Below are 21,433 nucleotides of genomic sequence, written 5' to 3'. Positions count from 1 at the left end.
TTTGCCAAGAACGACACTGCTCATCACTCGCGCGCGTTCTAAAAATTGCGTATGATCTTACGCCTGATCGTCGTTCTTGGAAAGTGCCATGGTACTATAGATACTGTTACTAGCGGTATGGAAGTTTCAAAGTCAATGCTTTCTCAACTCGACTTGTTCTCTTTTTGCTTTTGCTTTTCTAGCCATTCCTTTCTCTCCTTTTCCTCTTCAGCCCCATCCTCCCAAGCCCACACATACTTCCATTCATTTCGCTTCAATGCCGTGAAGATGAACGACAGGCAACAAGTCGGCTGCCAAATCCCATGAGCCACCTTCCGTACTTGAACACGCCGAAAACTTACCTGAGATACAACAGCGCAGGTTGAGCAGCCTTGAACACATGCATAGCCGCAAACGCCATCGACAGTCCAGTCATATATCCTATCATCGTCGCTCGGAAATACGTTTCCCCGTCGGAAGCTTTCATCATCCCCTTGCGGCGGAGGTGCATGTCTAGCCGGTAGGCGAGCGCAACAAGGAGCCCAGGGACGGCCACGTCTCCGAGCCCGAGAAGCATAGTCGAACTCCCCTTTTCGGAGGAGGAAGAATAGAGAGACTTGTCAAGATCGAGCGCGGCCAGAGGAGTTTGATCGGGATCGTGAGGGATGTGGCGACCGTGACCATGACTTTTGTTCCAAATACCCACCTGTCAATAATTTGTCAATTTGCTTTTTTCAACTAAAGTTAAAATAAGCTTACCAGATATCGTAGAGAAACAGTCCGCTGAGTAGGATGCATCCTGTTTGGAGGCTGTCGATTTTCATGGTTCCCAACGTGGTATGTGAAAAGGAGAGGGCGAGGATATCGGTCATGATGGCTGATTTGGGGTCACTAAGGAAGAACAAGAGGGAGGGAATCGCGGAGATGGGTATGAGAACAAGGGATGGGAGGCGGAATTTGAGTAGCGGTTTGTCTGCGGCCAATTAGTGAATGTCGAGAGAACAATAGAGAGGAAACCTACTATTGGAGCCAAATTTGATACGATACTGGGGCATGGTTTTATATCTTGCGGATCCAAGGACTGATTTCGTGATGCTCAATAGGCACTGAGTGGGGTTAGGATAAACCCAGATATTATGTTAATCCAAAACTCACCGACCAGACGCAGCCAGTGCCCATTACACAGAAATAATATCCTAAGAGCTTGTTTATCCACTCCTAAGTCGGGTATCAGTGCCAGCATCGTAGTATAAACATTAGAGATTTACCTCTCCCAAGTATTTGAAAGCAAGATATAATCCACCGAGCATAATGCTACCAAGAATCGGAAAAATCAACGCTTCGGATGAGCCCAGTCGCTCAGATAACTCTTCTTCATCGTCATCGCTATCATCCTCGCCGACTCGCAGCTTGACTTTCAATGGTTTAGGCGCCTAAAGACGTGTCAATCCACGAAACAAGCGGAAAGACAAGACCGACCTTGTACGATCCCAATGACCCGGCGTATACCGACGCGCTGGCAAGCCCGACGAGACCCCCATATGTAAGCACTGAGTCGATATGTTGAAGCATAGCCGTGTTTGTCCAGACTTTCAGCCCAGTCGGAAATACGTGGAATGATGAAAGCCCTGTGAAACCCCTAAAAAGCAAGTTTTACGACACAAGCTTGGAGCATATACACAGTTAACGACTAATAAATTGGTCGTTAGCAGGTCACAAGTGGTGCCTAAAAGAAGGCGGCTCGGATCCCGGACGGAGGTTGCTTGGGTGATTTGTGTGGGGGAAACAAAAACGAAGTGACTGACCACGGCGCTGGGTGACAGACAGGTGACAAGCTTAGTCACCACCGGCGGCGCTTGCCCGGATTAGGCTAAAATGAGCTAGTTGGGACGAGTTGGCGATAACGAGCGATGTTCGTGCGGCAAGCAAGACATGGGCTTATCGTTCAAGTATTTCAGACATAGCTTATCAAAGGGAAGATCGGTGCCGCCTTGGAGCATGAGGAGGGGTGGCAATCTTCTGCTAGTGAGCTACCACAGACAATGGAGTGGAGCAACGGAGCCCGAATGGGATGTGAAGCGAGGAAATTTGAACGAAAGAACCCCCTGAAGGTAGATTGATAGGGGCTCTGGGCAGGTCACGAGCGCCAAAGTGAGGTGAATGCGTACAGTGGAGATCAGCCGAAGGACATAGGGGCAAGGATGCAATTAAGCATCGGGTGGTGAATTTGCGTAAAAGAGACGGTAAATCGAGCCAGATTAGCATTAGCGTTTGGATTTTGCCGGAAGAGCCGGACGTGGAAGCGGGGGAAGGACATGAGGCCGCCGCGTGTTTTTGGTAACAAGTCACGTCACGGGACCCTTAGGAGTACTTTTGAGCAGATTCGAGGCGCAGAGAGACTAGGTCAAGCCGGCCACGACCATGTCTCCCACTCTGGCCATGGCTCCGTCGCCAGAAGTGCTCTTCCAGCTACGAGCGGCAGAGTCAGCCACCCTATTGGTTCTTCTCTTGGGCGCTCCGTTGCTCAAAGGACCACCCCACCGCACGCGACGACCAACGGAGTCTCCGAGATAACGACTGTTGTACGAGCCGTCAAGACCCCCCGACGCCAATTAGTAGTATTCCTCCTTAGCTTGGCCGCACTTACTGCCTTCCTCGATGGCTCAGTAACTGTCGGCCTGGCCGTCATCAAACATGTATTCGAAACCAACCTGCCCCCTTGGAAAGGCACCGAATTTCACTCTGTGGCTCTGCTCGTAGCCTTTGCCGGGTTTGCTATCATTGGCGCTTTCAAGGAGGCGCGAGGCGCTCCGATCTGGCAATCCAAACTTCTCAAGCTGTTTGTTTTCGCCGCGCTTGCATTTGATGTTGCTCTTGCAATTCTCATCCCACTTGTCGTACCCATCTGGCACAGTAAGCAATCCACGGGAAAATTTTCCAATATGTATTTACACCCCCTTGTATTACAGTGTACCCGGACCCGAACCCGCATGTTCCCAACGGTTCGATCGACGTACCTGTTGGAGTTACTCCTGCAGTTCATTTCGGCCTGACCGTGTTCCGCGTGCTCGTTTTGACCGTCCTTTTCCCTACTCTCTTCTTCCCCCGCACCGTTTATGAACCCGTCGAGCACAGCGCACCCGTCCCTCAAAACGGCGAAACTTCTTTGCTTATCCCAGCTGCGGCGGCTGCCTCTGCGGAAACTTCCGCCGGACTCGCAGCGCCCAAAGCCAAGTACGGCACATTCAACGCCACACCTTCAACAGCTCCACCCAGTCGCGCACACACCCCTGCTCCAAGTATCGGTGGCCCTTCTAGCTCCGCAGATGCACGTCCTTCGCGAACTGAGCTCACTTGGTCTGAAATTGGTGGCCGTCTCAAACGATTGGCTCCTTACCTCTGGCCTCACAAGAGCATTGCCTTGCAACTTTTGGCTGTTATTTGCCTGCTTATTGTTACTGCTGGTCGTGTTATCAATGCCGCAATTCCGTTCAAACTTAGCGAGGTTGTCGAAGCTCTTACTCACAAGGGTGGTCGTCATACGGTCTGGTCCCCACTCTTGTGGTATGTCGGCCTCAGGTTCCTTGCTGGTTCTGGCGGATTGGGTGCACTTCGTGATGTGAGTAAATTTGAGTCATCTGCGGAGCCCCGTCTAACTTTGATCTCGACAGCTTCTATGGGCACCCGTCATGCAATTCTCGGACCGGTCCATGTCCCAGCTTGCTTTCGACCATTTGCTCAATCTCTCGCTCGCATGGCACACTCGTCGCAAGACTGGCGAAGTGCTCAGGATCCTCGATCGCGGCGCAGCAATCAACCACATCTTTGAACTCTTGGTGTTCAATGTTCTCCCTACCATCGCCGATATCGCCATTGCTATTTGGATCTTCTTCTATTTCTTTGGACCCGCTTTGAGTATCGTCATTGCTGCTATCATGGTTGTCTACGGTAAACTCTTATTTCCTCCTATTTGACTGAGAATTTGTTTATTGATGAAATTCAACAGTTGGAGTCAGTGTCCTTCTGACCTCATGGAGGACTAGGCTGCGCAGGGAGATGGTTGATGCTGATGTGGTAAGTCCTAGGCCTGCGTATCTGTATCGGATCTCGGCTCACATATCCGTAGGCTACTCGCGGCATTCATACCGACTCGCTCCTAAACTACGAGACTGTCAAGTACTTTGGTGGAGAGGAACATGAGGGCGAGCGCTATCGTGAGGCCATCACTCGGTACCAGAAGTTCGAGATTCGTGTAATGGGTGAGCGTTATTCCTGCTATATCCTGTTGAGGAAGTTCGAAGCACTGACTCCGGCTCCGATAGGCTCCTTGAGTCTCATGAACCTTACTCAGAATCTCTTGCTCGTATGTGTCCTCGTTTGCCCCTATCTTACTACGCATTGCTGACATTTCTCTGGCAGAGTGCTGGTCTTCTGATCGGCTCGTTGCTTGTCGTTCTCGATACTACCCATCCCCAAGAAGACATTGTGAAGCGGTATATTGTCTTTATTACGTATCTTGCCCAGGTAGGCCACTCGTCCAGATGAACCCATTTTAGGTTTTGACTGTTCTTTAGCTCTATGGTCCCTTGAACAGCCTCGCGTATATCTACCGCTCGATCAACCAGAATCTTATTGACACTGAGCGTCTTTTGGATCTCCTCGATGAGCCGTCTGAGGTGCAAGACAAGCCTGATGCAAAGGAGCTCATTGTGACCGATGGTGTTATCGAATTTGGCAAGTGTCACACTTTTAATCACATGCAAATTACATTTGAATAACGATGGTGATGAAACTAGACAACGTCACCTTCTCATATGACGGTCGCACAACCGCACTCAACGGCGTTTCTTTCACGGTTCAGAAGGGCGGCTCCATCGCACTCGTTGGCGAATCTGGCTCAGGCAAGAGCACAATTTTGAGACTGCTGTACCGCTTCTACGACCTTGCCCCCGGTGATGGCGCGATTCGCATTGATGGTCAAGATATCCGTGATGTCACTCAGGTGGGCAAACATGTTGGCGAACTTTAACTGACAACTTGCTGATTGGGTTACTCTTAATTAAAAGGCAAGCTTGCGTAAGGCGATCGGCGTCGTTCCCCAAGATAGCGTGTTGTTCAACAATACCATCGCGTACAACATTGGATACGGGAAGTTTGGTGCGACTACCGAGGAGATTGAGAATGCTGCTCGGGCAGCTCAGGTTCACGATCGCATTACTTCGTTCCCCGATGGCTATGAGACTGTCGTTGGTGAACGCGGTGTTCGTCTCAGTGGTGGCGAGAAGCAGCGCGTATCGATTGCTCGCACGCTCCTGAAGGCTCCGAAGATTATCTTGCTCGATGAGGCTACTTCGTAAGTTTTGATGCCCATTTCTAATTGCTCGAGCTTGACATTGTTTTGGCAGAGCATTAGACACTACTACCGAACGCGATATTCAAAAGGCACTCCAGAACTTGACTGATGGACGTTCTACTGTATCGATTGCGCATCGTCTGTCTACCATTTCCAACTCCGACTTGTGAGCACACCAACTTGAGTTTCAATCGACCAAGTACTGACTACCGCACAGGATCCTCGTGTTCCACCAGGGAGAAATTGTCGAGTTCGGAACTCACCGTGAATTGGTTGAACGCGATGGTCGTTTTGCCGCGATGTGGGCTGATCAAATCTCTTCTGTCGACGACACCCGTTCGATTCACGATAATGTCAAGCACGATAATGAGTCTGAAGTTCCCGGATACGCAGTTGACGCTCCTTCGCATTCGAACCAAGAAGCACACATCCTTCCTGTCCACCCGATCGATAGCCCCGGCAACTTGAGCGCCATCCAAACAGATGCCGGTCCCGTTGCGCTCGAGCTTGGCCCACAGATTGTCCCCGTTGAACAACTTGTCGCTGCTGCAGTTACGTCTGAGCACCCCGAACCCATCAAGCCTGAGGAACAGGAGGCTGGGGAGACTTCGTTCCGAGAAGTTCACCCTGATGTTTCGTTTGCCGCTGTCGCGTCTGGCGATGTTCCTGCTCCCAAGGACGAGACTCATGTCGATGATGCTCCCCAACCCGCTGCCGAAGAGTTTGCCCCTGCTGCCTTCCCTAGCACTGAAGAGCCTTCTTCGATTCCTCCTCCGGCTCCGATCGTGTTCCCCAAGGGCGATGACGAATCTTCTATCGCTGGCTCTTCTCGTCCCCCGCTCCGTGAGAATCCTTCTGGTTCTGGCTCTCCTGGCATTTCGTTTGCTCCTGGCACTGAAGGTGAACGCATCAAACATGCTGCTCAACGCTTCCGCAAGATCTCGCAAGGTGCCGCAGCCAAGAGCACTGCAGGATTCGCTCAACTCGCTCGTCGCATCTCCCGCGGTACTCCTGGCCGTCAAGCTAGCATGAGCATCCATCCCGATGCAGGTACCGAGGACGTTCGTGCTTCGGAAGACCTTCCAAGACCTTCCGACGATGTCGCTGCTACTCCTGCCGCCGAATCCCCTGCTTCTACTCCTGCTCCTGTAGCCTTCCCAGGTTCCGAGACTCCTGTTGCTTCCCCATCTCCAGCTGTTGTCTCCCCCGCTCCCGAGACTGAAGGTGACGCTTCCCCTGCTCTTGAGGCTCCCTCTACTCCTGGAACTCCTGGTATCAGCTTCGCTGCGGGTACTGAGGGCGATCGCACTGAGGGAGGTGACCGCATCAAGCATGCTGCCCAACGATTCCGCAAGATTTCTCAGGGTGCAGCCGTTAAGAGCACTGCAGGATTTGCCAACCTCGCGCGCCGGATGACTCTCAACCCCAACCGACAGCCCAGCTCTGGTTCCATTCCGGGTGTAGCTTCTCCCCCTGCCACCCCTGGTCACTTGCACCGTGAAGGAAGCGGAAGCGTCAGGCAGTCGCTCGATGCTGGTGAAGCCAGCAGCGTTGCCGACAGCGACAAGAAGAAGAAGAAGGATAAGAAGGATAGGCGCAAGAGCACCGCGGCCGACTAATCGAGTTGATGATTTAATGAGGATTCGGTTTCTTGCTTTGTGACATAATGACTCCCATATTCCACGGTTTTCTTTGTTTATCCTTTTGCTCAATCGTGTTTGAATACCCACTGACTGGAAGACTGGAATTTACCACCCATCTAACGTTGAGAATTGTACTTCCCTTTCCCCCGACTCCTACTCGTGATTTCTCTTCTTTGTCTTTTCCTTTTGTGTCTTAACCTACCTTCAAAGTGGTGAAGGATCAATGTGATGATATATAGTTTTGAAATTCTCTTCTAGTGACTGAGAGTGAGGAAGCTTGAGATATGTTTAAAACACTGTGGGACTGATGGACTCGAGCGCTCATGGGATCCCACTTACACTCTCGTACCCATAAATGGATATGATTATGTGTAGATCACACGTACTGGGCCGGAGATTACAGACGACCATAATGTGCATGTAATCTACTATTACATGCACATTACAGTGTAGATACAGCGGACAAATGAGAATAACGTGACAATGCGAATCATCGTTTGGTTGTAAAGCTCGCCACGAGATCGTCAATTACTCCATACCATTACTCGCCTTTTCAGGACTTTTGGCAATTGTGCTTGCTACATTTCAGTCCATTCATATCATCAGTGAGTACTGAAACGCTTTTAGTGTCTGATCAACTGTGAAAAGGCAATTGTCGACATTTCCTAGACCGTTAATAACAGGGAATTCTACAAGTGTCAGTGCACCAGGTGCCGGATTACGATTACAGGCTACCAGGAAGTTAGCTATCAAAGTCTTCGGTACCATCGAAAAAGAGACGAAAAAGAAGGTATGCAGCGATTAAATGATGCTCCATCTACGGACAAAAATATGATAGAACCCCCACCCGAAGAACTTCGTTAATCTTGCGTCCGGAGCTGCTGTGTTGATACCGACATCTGCTCTTACTCGGTCCTTATTTTTCGACTTTGATGAATGCGGTACATTGTGTCTCGCTGCGCAAGGCACACTGGCCACGGAAATTTGAGGATGGTCAAAATGCTATATACTCTCTTTGGAAATTGGCTTTTTCTATTGGTGCTCTAAATTTGATTTGAATGAAATTCCTTTGCACCCCAGGTCTGAAGAAGCAACACAAGCAACAAGGATGAACTACCGTTTCTACTCATACGGGTATGTATTGGGTGATAGATAGTCTGTCCCGGCGGCCGGCCACATGGTCAGAAGCTCCAAACCTACGTTGATCAACCCGGCAGGGTGCAAAAAGAAGACAAACATCAGCGCGAAGCGCGCGTTTCGGCCTCGAATAGTATCCACCGTAGAGTTCAGATGGGCATTACTACATAGCCTTCATCCTCTTAATTGCTGCGGGTACACTAGGTCGTATATAAATCCTCCGTTGCAACGCAAAGTCGAATAACTTACTCTACCGCCCAGTTCGTTATCCACCCAACTAAATCGTTATCGTTATGGACATGTTACCGACTACTCCCGTCTCCGCTGCGATTTCAGCGACCGCTCTCTGGGTTCTCGTCCGCTGCTTACAAATGTTATACAAGGGCCATAAATACGGAGCTCATCAATATATTATATTCTCAGAAGAGTATGTAGAGCTACCATTCAAGTTCTGAATTTTTTTCTGATCCGCATACATTAGAACAAAGTGGAAAGGGATACTTCCAGGCAAAACCAATATACCAGGAGTCGTCTATGGGAACAATCGAGTTTTTAATGCGAAATATAGCGGTACGTTTCATGTCTTCTACCATGAAATTCGAGCTAACATCAAGGAAAAACCTAGAATTTTTGCGCGCAGGAAAGGATGCATATATGCAAGTGGCAGTGGATAACTCGCGACCTAATATTTATATCGCTGATCCTCAAGCTATCAAGGTACGAACGCGACCATAATCCTCTGGCTATTTCTGACTGAACAGTAAATGCGCAGAGTATTACGATGCAGAAGCAGCGCTTTACAAAAGACCTTGAGAAGGTTGGGGAGGTAGTCGGAATGTATGGGCACAACCTGGCGTCCGTTGAAGGGGACGATTGGAAGAGGCACCGCAGGGAAACTCAGCGCGCCTTCAACGAGGTGAGAATTTTTGCCTCCAGAAATGAAAAGGTCACTAACCAAGTCTTCACTTTACAGAAAAACATTCGCATGGTCTGGTCAGAGACTGAGGGAGTTATGAATAGCTTATTCGAAGTTTGGGACAAACTCAACACTACCGAAGTTCGCATCAGTGATGTGCCTGACATGACGGAAATGGTCAGTTCAATTCCCCGTAACTTGAGATATTTATCTTACGAGTCGTCAAAAGTTGGCCCTGCTGGTAATTTCAGCGGCTGGATTTGGTCGTCGTGTGAATTGGGATCCAGCTGATGATAAGACTCCCGAAGGACGGAAAATGTCGTTCTCTACCGCACTCCGTACAGTTTCAGGGAATCTCATTACCAGGTAAACTGTCTTTTAACTCCTATCACCTTGGTATTCGTTCTAACTAGCCTGTAAACGTAGGTTGCTTATCCCTAATTGGGCTAAGGATCTTACGAAGACAACTAGAACTATCACAACTGCGTTTTCCGAGTTTGGTAGTTATCTCAGTGAAATGACTGCGGCCCGTCGCATAGGAAAAGAAATTGACGGCAGTGAGCTGCAAGAAGCTCCTCACGCACAAGTTGCGTCTGATAGCTTGTTCAACATACTCCTCTCAGCAAGCGATGCAGATTCTGGAAAAGGTCAAAAGCTGAGCGACCGGGATGTTGCCGGTGAGTATATACTAGTTTATTGTGACTTATCATAGTTTTAATCAGTATATCATAGGCAATGCGTTCCTTTTCCTCTTTGCTGGCCATGAGACTACTGCGCATACATTGTCGTTTTGTCTTGGACTCTTAGCTCTATACCCTGAGGTCCAGCAAGAAGTGTACGAACAAATAAAGCAAGTCATAGGAACTCGTGATAAACTCGTAAGCCACACGGTTGCTAATCTGAGCGTCACTCACACTCGACCCAGGAATACTCCGACATGAACGACATCAACCTTGTAGAATGTGTACTTTGGGAAGCGTTGCGCTTGTACCCAGTCGTATGTACCTCATCCAAACTCAATTGACGAACCAAACTAAAGGAGGTAATTAGGTGACACAAGCACCTAAAATTGCTACAGAGGACTCTGTTATAAGTATTGCTCGTAATGGTCCCGGAGCGACCGAAAACACGCGTGAAGATTTCTTTATTCCCAAAGGCGCGAATATTTGGCTCTCCTTTACTGCTGTTCACTACAATCGTAGGTTTTATTTCATCTTCCATCCGCGCCTTAAGCTCATTCTGGATATAGCTACACACTGGTCTGAGCCCGAGAAATTTCGTCCAAAGAGATTCCTAGAGCCTTACAACAAGGATGCTTTCCTTGCGTTCTCAATCGGTCCCCGCTCCTGTCTTGGACGCAAGTGAGTACTTCGTCTTTCGACATACCTAAAGAATATATTTTACCAGCAATTTCCTGGAACACTTGCAGGTTTGCAGAGACTGAGTCCATCGTTGCGCTGGCTATGTTACTCGCGAGGTACGAGGTCGGTATTGATGACGAGAGATTTCCCAATATTCCCGGAGAGAGCAAATTGGTGGGGCTTCCTCTTTCTTGCGGGTTGACTAATTATACTTACCAATAACTTGACCTAGGAACGTGAGGCTCGTCTTCTTGATCCTATCCAAACTATCACTCTGGTTCCAGCCAGACTCCCTCTAGTTTTTAAACGCCGCCTTTAAGTGACTCATCACCACCATAACCCCCCGCCTGTGCGGCCTAACCTTTTTCCAAGAATTACTCTCTATGCTCGCGGACATCTCATTTTCCCCACAAATATCTTTCATTCAACACATGCGTCTTCATTAATTGTATATCAGCGACTATGTTATTCGGGTTAGTTTATACTCATTTCGTACTAATGGTCCACATATTCACAAGTTAGCTTTGCTTGGGCGGAGTTTCTTCCGAGGCAAATTGACGGCAATACCCAATTAGATACAAGGCATTTGATCATGTGCATTCCAAGTATAGTGAATATCAGGTATTCTTATCAGTTATAACAGAGGTGTGACGCATGTAGGACTGCTCAGCCCCTGCTTGCACAATTGTAGAGTCCACGACCCGTTTATCCTCCGGTTACCTTTGAATCCTTGCAGGCCCCAAAAAATTACCTACGAGACATAAGTATTTTTGTCATGCTTTGGTGTTTAAAATAATCTCTGTGTGGCTACCTCAACGCCGATAAATGCACAAAAACATTTTTATGAATTGTAATTTTGGTTGTAGGGAGAATTCGTAGGCAATAGTGGTTTTTCGTGGTACTGGCAGCGAGTGTTGCATGTATAGCAAATTGTGGTTGGGCCCGGCCTGGATAATTACAAACCTGCAGCGTGCCGGAAGGGCGATGTCGGCACGTTGCGGCGAACATATGCCAAGAACTCATTGCAGATATCCCAATGGGGCCCGGTTTTGCAATAGGAAGTAACATTTTATTTGCAAAATACATGGTGTCAAGTCCCATAGACAATGTCCGGGGCCCATTGCGCGTTACGCGTAGCATCTCAGAATACGAAACCACTCCTATATGCGCGGGATTATGCAGTATAGTACATGTAATAACTGAGTCCCCAAGCACAGCTAAGGCGATTGTGGACGAAGATTTGGTGTTCGTAACCAAGGTCCTACTCATTGGCATTACGTTCTCCTCGTATATATATACTCTGAATATGTGCACAACACTCACCAAGCTATCCAAGAGACTACCATATCTTCATTTCCTACCTACCTTATCAGGCTATCCATATTGTTTCCCACTTCTTATCCTAGTACTTCAATTCTGGCATGACAAACACTTGTGAGGCCAGCGCCACAGTTGGGCAGGTGAGAGAGTCGCTATGACTGGTAATCGAGCGCCTTACACGTTGGTAGGGGAATCCTTGGTACACTAGACGACCTGGTTGGATCACTTCGGGAATATTTGTCATAATCGTGAGTTTCTCTCGTTGTATGGTGCAGAATAGATTCCAATTTTATCATAGATATCGGCCATAACTTTCATAAGCGTCGCCCGACATGCTAGGTTTGTGTGGCACAGTTTTACAAAACTAGAAACATTGGCCAAATTGACTTTGACTGTAACAGAAACTATCGTGCGCCAAAAGAACAGCGTCAAATCGTGAGTCTTTTTGTGTAGTTCCTGGGGTTGGAGCGCTCACAGTCTATCAGCGGATACTGTACATGCCTTTCGTTTATGGAGTCGTTAATTGGCTGGCTTATCGTTTTATTCATCAATATGTGTGAGTACCTGCCGTACATCTAGCTAGAACTTATTTCTAATCTCCATTTTTAGGTATTTGTCCCTGATCTACGTTGGTGAGCCCCGCTAGGCTCACACTATTGTACAATGCTCATTACAATCCAGTCTACGAGGTTTTTGCACTAGCTGCTTTCTTGTAAGTGTGACATTCTTTTGTACTCCGATCGGGTTGTGAAGCGTGTTGTTATAGGTATCTTATGATTGAATATGTCTCGAATGCCGCTGCAACCAATTCGCTTGAGGAAGCATTAGTGAAGAAAGACAAGGCTAGGTTGCCTGCTCCTGTGGGTAACTTAGAACGACACATAGGCATGACATGCAGCTCATACGTTCACAGTGGTGCTGTTTCCGTTACAGACCGACTAAATCATACTTTATACACATGGTCAAAGTTTGTTCTCTCTTCTTGTCTTATAGAAAGCCTCTGGTTGACACTCGCTCTAATCTACAGTGGCTTGTGCTTCAATTCATTATAATTAGGCCGATTGTCTCGGTTATATCGATTACATTACACGCTCTGGGCGTACTGTGTCCATCGAAAATGAATCCTAAATATCCCAACCTCTGGCTGACCATAATCGATCTCTTGAGTATGATGTATGTGAATGGCTTGAACAAATCAATCATAATTACTGATACAATCTTGGATAGGACCGCTATGTACGGCCTGGTGAGCCAGCTCACCCTCAGCCATCTGTATTTTCTCACTATTTATCGCAGCTTCTGTTTTATAACCTCACCAGAAAAGAAATTGAAGGGCACCGGCCGCTGCTAAAGTTCTTGATTATTAAAGGAATCGTAGCTCTCACCGTCATCCAGGAGTTTGTAGTGAGTTTGTCCCAAACCCATTACAGTTAGTTATGCGTATCTAAATTGCACACGTGAATACCTTAGTTCAGACTCCTTCGTACATCTGATAAGATCAAACCTAGCGAGAATTTTCCAGCTGCCGAAGTTGCTGACAGCCTCAATGCCTTTTTGTTGTCGATTGAAATGGCGGGAGCTGCCGCAGCCATGTTGGTAAGCCACATCGCGCACTATATCGTCAGCGGTTGAATACAGGCATATTGACAATTGCACCATAGTCGGCGTTTTCTGCGTCGGAACATTCCAATGATGCAAAACCAAGGGGGACGATTGCGCAAGCGATTCTCGATAGTGTGAACTTCGGTACGGAATCTGCTATAAATCACCGTTGGATTTTCCGTTCTGACGCTGACGGACCATTTTCAACAGGCGACTTTATGTCCGAAATAAAGCAATCTGTAGTCTTTTTCTGGTATCGCCGTCAAAACAGATCGCGTAGAGCGAGTGAAGAGCCATTTACAACCTTGAACTACCATAAACCCAGCGCTGATGGGATAGCTAGTGGTCGTACATCGTCCATAAACCTGGAATCCGGATTGTCATCCAAGGACGGGACCAGAGTTGTAGTATCACCAGTTTAAGAAAGATGCTGAGGGGATTTTCGTTGGAGGGGGGGACGAATCTGGTTTCTTCTTTTCATCTTAACTCGGACTAGAATGTTATAGAACGATCCAAACAGCAAAGTATACATCCATTTTCAGACACAGCTAGCCGAAACCCAAAGCCTCGATGTATCACTGCACATGCCAACCCCGTATTTCGGGCCTTGTGAGAAAAGGAATGACTACTGCGCCCCACAGTAGATTTTCATGATTCAATGCCTGGTAGAATCCAGTGATAATAGGGGGGATATGTTCGCGCTGGCCAGATACCGGCGTCGTTCCAGTTTAAATTCCTGAAGGGCCTATCGAAGTCCGGTACGATTCATAAAATGGGAGCGGAATTCATTCGGCTTGCATCTCCCTAATGCTCTCAGCGGAGTACAGAATATCATCTAAAAGTGTTATTCCGAACAACTATACGTCCAGATCGTATGTGCAAATTCTATAAAGAAGTCAATACTGCGGGGAAATAGGCTGCTTGATTTCAGTTGATGAGTTCTTCTTGGTGCATGGTGATTGCCTCTTGGTGCGCGTGTTCACCGATAACTAACTCAATGTCCGAGTTAGGTGGGTGAAACGGCCCCGGGTTCTAAAGTCTTGCCGAGCCCCCGGACCACCATCTGATTTTGCATACTACCAATTTATTTTAAATAATTAACTTGGCCTTGAGATAATTAGTTTTTACGAGGATCTTTAATAATGAAAGATATTTGCTAGTCATTTTGTCGTGACCACCGCCGCCAGCGCAAGACTGGCCACTCGCCACCAGACATCGTCGATGTGGCTCCCGTCCCGGTCAAGCTCTCGGGACCGAATGCGATGTCTTTACGAGAGATATTTTGACGATCGGACTCAGGGCGAAATCAAAGTTAGAGAAAGGCCTGTTTTGTCTTAGCAAAGGTGAAGATCCTGTAGTTCTTGGGTGCGTGGTGATTGCAGTAGCTTTACGTGTTGGCATTCGATCGTATGTACCAATACGTGGCATTCAGTTTACAAATCTCTCTAGTCAGTCCATCTATGGATTCGATGTGCCCAAAACTACAGATAAAACTAACTCGTAAATTAATTTGGAACCAGTTTATATTTTCAAAAAATTAAGTTACGCCCCACCTCCCCACAACTCCCGATCAATTTACTTTCAAATTATCCACAACGGCCTATTACTTTAGGGGGCACCGATAGATCTGAGCTGTCTGTACGATCGAATCTGGCTGTCGTGGCAGATTTAGATCCAGCCACCACATCGGTTGTGAGGGTCGGATAGAACGGATCCGGGCCGGGTTCTTGGCTTGAGATCTACGGAATATTCAGATGATGGGGCGTTGCGAGGTCCCGCCTACGTGGTGGATTGAGCACATAGAGCGCAACCGCAGGATTCTAGACAAGCCTGGGAGGAAGGAGAACGGCTCTCCAATTTCGGGAAACATGCGCGAGTGGATCAAGGCACGCGGACTAGAGGGGCGAGACCTCCCCGCAGTTCAAGCGCATACAGTGAGCGCAGAAGCTTAATGAATTCATATAGCCGACCGACCATGCATGGCAAGGCCGTAGTGGGGGAGGGGGGCACGGAATGTATTCATGCACAGATCCGGATGCGATAGCGTGTGGCGTATTCGTACTTGTTGGGCACGTGCTGGTCCGTGCATTCGTCGAGTATAAAATTGCACCATCCTGGACGTTCAACCTACACCACAACACCACCCCCTTACAGACTTTCAACCAAAAAATATATATACAAAGTCATGTCAGCCAAGATCTACGTTGGTTAGTATTGCGTTCTCATTAATCATTTGCCTGCGTGTGGGGTGTCCGAGTGGCCGTTCCGTCGTTTCCGTGTATGCGTTTTGTGTTGTGCCTCCTGACTCTGTTTGCCTTTTTGCCTCTCGTTCGAATTCGTTTGGATTGGAATGTGCATGTAGGTAACTTGTCGTGGAACACCAATGATGATACCTTGCGTGAAGTTCGTGGTTTCGTGTGATCTTGCTGTTTTTTGTTTGCTAAATTGATGAGTTAGGCATTCGGGCAGTATGGCCAAGTTCTTGATGTACGTTTCCTTGCAGGTGGTTTGCATATTGATACGGTAGACTGATCGTGATGCAGTCGATTGTGATGCGTGACCGTGAGACTGGTCGCTCCCGTGGCTTTGGATTCGTCACGTACTCGAATGAACAGGAGGCTCAGAATGCCATCAACTCGTAGGCTAAACCCGATGTAGATCATTTGCAAAGGCTGACATTGTTCGCAGCATGAACGAGCAGGAGCTCGATGGTCGTCGCATCAAGGTTAACAGTGCCAACCAGCGCACTGGCGGCGGCGGAGGTGGAGGTGGAGGATATCAAGGCGGAGGAGGCTACCAAGGCGGCGGAGGCTACCAGCAAGGTGGTGGCTATGGCGGTGGAGGATACCAAGGTGGTGGAGGCTACCAGCAGGGTGGCTACGGCGGCGGAGGCTACCAACAGGGTAAGTGAGATTGCACCCAGATAAGGAATCTGTATTGACAAGTGTCACGGATTACATAGGCTATGGCCAGCAAGGTGGCTACGGAGGCGGATACTAAATCTGCATGCCCTCGAGCAGGTCCAGTGTGTCTTTGGTTTTGTGAATCCCGAGTCGTGTGTCTGCGTGCGCCTTTGTTGTGATTTATGTGTAACCATAGTGTAACAGTACATTCTGGCCCTCTGAATCGTGAATAATCCGAGTTGATATCTTATATCTTTTGGTGTGGGATTTTATAAAATTATATATTGGCGCCTGGAATGTTGGAATTGCCTGGTCCGTGCGCAATCGAAGAGGGATCGGCCTATTAGAAGCGCAGGTGTGGTTGCCGGAATCCCACTCCAACTCAACCACCAGCTGTCTTGTCTTGGGTTTTGTTTTCCGAGTTCTGAGTTCTGCAGTCTCTCTGATCTCATCGTTTCGGCTTTATCTCTATATACTTCTTTCTCTGTGTGCATATAACTATGAACGGTGCTAAAATCTATGTCGGTCAGTTCCGTGCCACATGAACGTGGCGGCCCCTTGCTGACCCAGACCGTTCCAGGCAATCTCTCGTGGAACACCAATGATGATACGCTGCGAAACGTAAGTCTCCGCTCCCAAACATAGGCTCAATCCGACTAATCGAGATTGGATCAGGTTTTCAGTCAATATGGCAATGTCCTCGACGTGCGTCGGTCTTCTGATCCTGCCGATCACATCTTGACACATATCTTTGTAGAGTATCGTCATGCGCGACCGCGAGACCGGTCGTTCCCGCGGATTCGGCTTTGTGACCTAGCTACCCAGGACGAGGCTACTGGTGCTATTGCTACGTATGTCCTATCATGTTCTTATCCCACACTTGAGCTCAATTTACTTTTTCATTTCGTTCCAGCGCCAACGGAATTGACCTCGATGGGCGCCAAATTAAAGTCAATCTTGCCAACGCTCGTGGGAGCGGGGGAGCAGGTGGCCCAGGCGGACCTGGGGCCATGTATCCTCCGCAGCCTGGATTTGGAGGTGGATACCCAGGCTTCCAGGGAGCGGATACGGTGGTGGCGGAGGCAAGTTCCCCTCTATGCTCTCTAGCATCTGGGCTAACGACGGTGCAGCTCCGTATGGCGGTGCTGGATTTGGCGGATACCAGCCTCCCCAAGGAAATGCCGGTTTTGGAGGTAAGTCACAATCGGCGCCACGCAACGGTCCGGCTAATTGGAATTCCCTAGGCTTCAATCAAGGTCCTGCTGGCTACGGCGCACCGCCTAACCAGTTCCCGCCCAACCAAGGCGGGTACCCTGGCCAATATTAGGCTATCTACAGGCCAATACCCTTTATTTGAATCCCTTTTCAACTGTACAAATATATCTTCCTTGTTCATATTTTCCCATTCCACTCCTTGTCTTGGCTGGTCTTGCGCTGTATAACATGTGATCGTTCCTAGTCTTACGGATGTACTTGTAAGAGGGATTGTTTGTATGTGTCCTTGGTACTGGCAAATGCATGTGTGGGTTATTTTGTGCCTTTTGTCTCGGAGATTAGAGCTATAGTTGATAAAAGTAATTCGATCATTATTTGCTTATCACAACTAGAGCAGGCAAAAGTGCGACTGGAGACACACTGCACACGTAAACCAAGCTCGCCATCGCTTGCAATAGCACTATGGCTCTCACCTTGTTAGCACCGGACAAATAAGCCCCATCTGATTCTCGTCAGGGGCGCAGCTGCATGCATAAGCATGTGATTGTGATTGACAAGGTCGCTCTCGGCCAATACGCAAAGAGTCTCTACAACTCGGGTTGAAGATTCATCAGGGTCACAGAAGAGCTTTTTACGCTAGAAATGCCTGGAAGTCAAAGCTGGTACGCACGGCAACGATATTAGGGGTAAACAAGGCATAAACGCCCAGGTAGGAACCCGCTCGGAACCAGAGCTTGGTCCGACTCCGCATGCCTTTGGTTTTCTGGGTCTATTCGTTGTCCGGAATACTATTTAGAGCGAACCATAAGCCTAATTAAATTCAGAGCCGAGCCAGTGACTTACCTAATAGGTCGATTATTCCAAGGTTCGTGGGTAGATTGTACGAACCTTGGGGATTCAGGGAGCGGTCCAATCGAGAATGCGATCGTATTACACTCACATATCGGTTTTATACAGCAGTATAAATGACAATACGATGTTTTCCTGCTACAAAATAGTGAGAAGCTACGCATAAATGATACTCTAAGAGCGCCGCACTGCCTTATTGCCGCAAGTCGACGGAAGCATAGCTCATTCCAGATTTATGTCTGAATTCAACTTTATTCATGTATTCAAATCAAAACTATCAAGAAGTTGTGCGCCTCATTATTATCATAATACCTTAGGGCTTGGCCACCCCTAGCCATACTATGCGATTAACACTCGTACTAATTTATTTTAGAAAATGAACTATTGAGTTGCCGAGGAGATACTTACCCTTAAGCTTCCAAAGCGAGGGAGAGGCATTGGGAGGCCAATCAGACTGCGACATGTGAGATGCGATAGCCTCGTACGAATTACCTGTTGTAGCATTGAGCTCGGGTAAGTATCCATCGTGGTATATATACAGAGGCGTACCCCCGTAATAAACAACGGTACCGACGCTGTAGTATGTATTGGCCGCCCAAGGAGTTAACAGGGTTGACTGGAATAGAAAGGTCAGTGACTTGGTAGAACATGTTGAGAGCCCAGGTCCAATGTACCATCTACGTAATGGTGTTAGTTCAGTTCAACGTTCAACGTAATCAGACCGACATACTTTGGTGCAAGTAGTAGCTAGTGAGCAGATGTTTTGAACGGGACGTATGTGACTAGTCAACCAAGACACCCCCTCTTATATACCTATATCTTGTGTACAGCGAGGGGCGCTGGACTTGGGTGTAGGCTCACTCTTCACAATAGGATAGTTCCCATACAGCTCAGTCTGGGCTGTAGATCGAGGGTAGGTACCCTTGTACAACGAACGCTGGTGAAAACCCCCACATCCACTACCCACATGTCAAATGGCTAGAACAAATGAATCCATATGGGAATCTTCTGGTTTCAAGTAAACGCCCATCTCCGAGCGCAAAACTGGGATATTCTATCGCCCATTTCACAACGTTGCGGAATATTAGGAGCGGTGGTGTTGTGTCACCTCTTGTGATTGGTACAGGTGGTTGAAATGCGCATGTATAAAACTTCAAGGGCTCCATGAGCCGCACTGTACTTTCTTCTCCATAAGATAGCATAATGGGAAAAACTCCGCAGCTAAAATAAGGATACGTCGAGCTATGACAAGGAGGCAATGCAGCGTCTGTACACCACAAAATGCTAACAGCTTTGCTTTAGATCCATTAGGCGTTAAACTACCTAACCATGGGGGCTCATATACACCCCAGATCTTGGTTTCTTTTGAGAAAATTAGGGGTCAAGTAGTCCACTTGGTGAGGCAGAAATAGAGTCGGGCCAATTGTAACACTGAATACAAGCACGTTTTATGCCTGTGATGTGCGCATATACTTTACCTAACCACAGTTGGTGCCAGATGTTCAACGATTGAAGTACATTTAAATAGGTAGTATTGTCGATAACAAGAGGGGGGGAAGGAAAGATGGACCACAGGTAGGAGACACCCCAGCTGAATTTGGGATCGCCCTTCCGTGCAACACAGCATCGAAAGCATGAAGAACCAAGTAATATTGGGGTACTCACGGACCTTGGAGACCGCGAGAGATCCCGTAGGTGATTCGACACTTCTTTGACTCTGGCTGGAGCCCATTACCATCTGATGAGTTGTAGACGCCGCATCGCATTATTATTGTGACCCTAGTTCTGCAGAAACGCAGGTTCAAGTTGCGAATCCGCATCGATGAATACTTTATATGATGATTTCATGTATTATATATGACCAACCTGGTTATATCCACCTGTCAGAAACAAGAAGTGGGAGATTTTATTTTTTGGGCAAATTTATTGTACTATTATGAGCACCAAGCACCACGAAGGGGCGGGTAAACTGGGTTGCTTGCAGAGCAAACCTGGTTAGTCAAGCCGGCGCATATTAGCACTATATTACTCAAAATACACTCCCCAAGATACAAGTATTACTAGAACAACAATCTATGGTAATCTCGTGCAAGGTCTGGTTATTATCCAGACCAACGGGCAAGTGAACGCACGCATCATAGCCAAATGTGTATTTGCCCCAAGATTCAAGGTTCACATTATTCAAACCAGACCAAACCACAAAACCTCCATCATCCTGTACTATACTACAGAACAGCATGCGGAACAATGTCTGATATCACCCTATCTCCGCAAGTCCACCCATACTCCAAAAAATAGACTTGAATCAGCCCACTATCAAACCAATTAGGCAATGCCCCAATGCGAAGAGCTGCTAGGCGGCAAAATCAATTGTTGATTGCGACTGGTATAGATTACCTGTGACAGAAGGGACGGTCCGGGGGAGGGGCTTCAGATTGAGTGCATATATGCTACGACTTACTTGTTCAGACGTATTGACCGCGATAAGTCAATATTGTAGGATCTATGGTTTACATCGAGGCACCAAGGGGACTCTTATTTAGATATAATGGGTAATACTGGTTGTTTTGGTTGAAGCCAGATGTTGATAGCAAGATGTACCATCTAAATATATGCGCAAAGGTTAGTCGAGACAGGGCAAACACGACAAAGACGGCGTACTTGGAGAGAGTGGAATAGTAGTTGCTCAGGTGGGCGTTGTAGACGAGACAATGCTGGCAACCATCCCAGCTAGTTTTCCTTTATAACCCTGCATATATATGCGTTGTATGCACGAGGGAGCGCCAAGTCAAAATTTAGGCGCAAGTTTACTCTCCACAATAAGATGGATCAGGCTGGAGGATATCCATGGTCTTATCCAGAAACACAACAAGGGCCGTAAAAACTTTGCCCATCATTTGGAGCAAACGACTATAGAATAGTAGGCTCTCATCCTTACAGTGCCCAGTGCAATACACAACACACGTGTAGTCCACTTTTCATTCCACACCTCAGAAAAGCCATCACCATTCAAAACTTTATATGTTCAGTGTAATTGAGGTAACAAAACACAAAGAAAGAAATCAAAAAAGAAAAAAGAAAAAAATGAACCCAAACTCAGACCTCTCCATCCCTTGTATTACTATTGCTCTTGTCCTGGCCGTCAAATGCCTCAT

The 21,433-nt window shown here is 47.7% G+C and overlaps 6 protein-coding genes across 6 annotated transcripts; 5 read left to right on the top strand and 1 right to left on the bottom strand.

Moving 5' to 3' along the window:
* Window positions 1–253: 253 nt before the first annotated feature.
* RhiXN_10498 (signal peptide peptidase domain-containing protein) lies at window positions 254–1,551 on the bottom strand (the record flags this gene model as incomplete). The annotated part of the gene is made up of 7 exons (XM_043330314.1): window positions 254–290; window positions 342–665; window positions 739–952; window positions 1,001–1,085; window positions 1,135–1,197; window positions 1,248–1,412; window positions 1,459–1,551. The coding sequence occupies 7 exons, from the start codon at window positions 1,549–1,551 to the stop codon at window positions 254–256; spliced, it is 981 nt and encodes a 326-aa protein (XP_043184411.1).
* Window positions 1,552–2,294: 743 nt separating this feature from the next.
* On the top strand, window positions 2,295–6,951 carry RhiXN_10497 (ABC transporter; the record flags this gene model as incomplete). Its single annotated transcript, XM_043330313.1, has 12 exons — window positions 2,295–2,892; window positions 2,949–3,598; window positions 3,651–3,927; window positions 3,986–4,053; window positions 4,106–4,238; window positions 4,302–4,342; window positions 4,399–4,503; window positions 4,554–4,719; window positions 4,776–4,981; window positions 5,046–5,332; window positions 5,385–5,498; window positions 5,550–6,951. 12 exons carry the CDS (start codon window positions 2,295–2,297, stop codon window positions 6,949–6,951), a joined length of 4,047 nt encoding a protein of 1,348 aa, XP_043184410.1.
* A 1,454-nt stretch (window positions 6,952–8,405) lies between these two features.
* Window positions 8,406–10,708, top strand: RhiXN_10496 (cytochrome P450 family protein; the record flags this gene model as incomplete). Its single annotated transcript, XM_043330312.1, has 13 exons — window positions 8,406–8,539; window positions 8,594–8,682; window positions 8,738–8,829; window positions 8,885–9,028; window positions 9,086–9,205; window positions 9,258–9,394; window positions 9,455–9,705; window positions 9,761–9,906; window positions 9,954–10,025; window positions 10,079–10,226; window positions 10,278–10,389; window positions 10,458–10,563; window positions 10,622–10,708. The coding sequence occupies 13 exons, from the start codon at window positions 8,406–8,408 to the stop codon at window positions 10,706–10,708; spliced, it is 1,638 nt and encodes a 545-aa protein (XP_043184409.1).
* A 1,102-nt stretch (window positions 10,709–11,810) lies between these two features.
* Window positions 11,811–13,733, top strand: RhiXN_10495 (Organic solute transporter Ostalpha; the record flags this gene model as incomplete). Its single annotated transcript, XM_043330311.1, has 15 exons — window positions 11,811–11,849; window positions 11,898–11,957; window positions 12,008–12,048; window positions 12,111–12,144; window positions 12,195–12,265; window positions 12,319–12,341; window positions 12,391–12,421; window positions 12,476–12,569; window positions 12,623–12,676; window positions 12,737–12,882; window positions 12,937–12,955; window positions 13,006–13,113; window positions 13,180–13,305; window positions 13,371–13,455; window positions 13,522–13,733. The coding sequence occupies 15 exons, from the start codon at window positions 11,811–11,813 to the stop codon at window positions 13,731–13,733; spliced, it is 1,143 nt and encodes a 380-aa protein (XP_043184408.1).
* A 1,332-nt stretch (window positions 13,734–15,065) lies between these two features.
* RhiXN_10494 (RNA recognition motif protein) lies at window positions 15,066–16,311 on the top strand (the record flags this gene model as incomplete). The annotated part of the gene is made up of 5 exons (XM_043330310.1): window positions 15,066–15,245; window positions 15,769–15,798; window positions 15,855–15,949; window positions 16,000–16,214; window positions 16,274–16,311. The coding sequence occupies 5 exons, from the start codon at window positions 15,066–15,068 to the stop codon at window positions 16,309–16,311; spliced, it is 558 nt and encodes a 185-aa protein (XP_043184407.1).
* Window positions 16,312–16,714: 403 nt separating this feature from the next.
* RhiXN_10493 (RNA recognition motif protein) lies at window positions 16,715–17,541 on the top strand (the record flags this gene model as incomplete). The annotated part of the gene is made up of 6 exons (XM_043330309.1): window positions 16,715–16,739; window positions 16,795–16,835; window positions 16,890–17,065; window positions 17,128–17,252; window positions 17,345–17,407; window positions 17,459–17,541. The coding sequence occupies 6 exons, from the start codon at window positions 16,715–16,717 to the stop codon at window positions 17,539–17,541; spliced, it is 513 nt and encodes a 170-aa protein (XP_043184406.1).
* Between the last annotated feature and the right edge of the window lie 3,892 nt (window positions 17,542–21,433).

This window comes from Rhizoctonia solani, chromosome 11 (assembly GCF_016906535.1).
Source record: "Rhizoctonia solani chromosome 11, complete sequence".
In the NCBI taxonomy this organism is placed as follows: domain Eukaryota; kingdom Fungi; phylum Basidiomycota; class Agaricomycetes; order Cantharellales; family Ceratobasidiaceae; genus Rhizoctonia; species Rhizoctonia solani.
The sequence above is the reverse complement of the archived record's forward strand: the minus strand, read 5'-3'. Positions and strand labels throughout refer to the sequence as shown.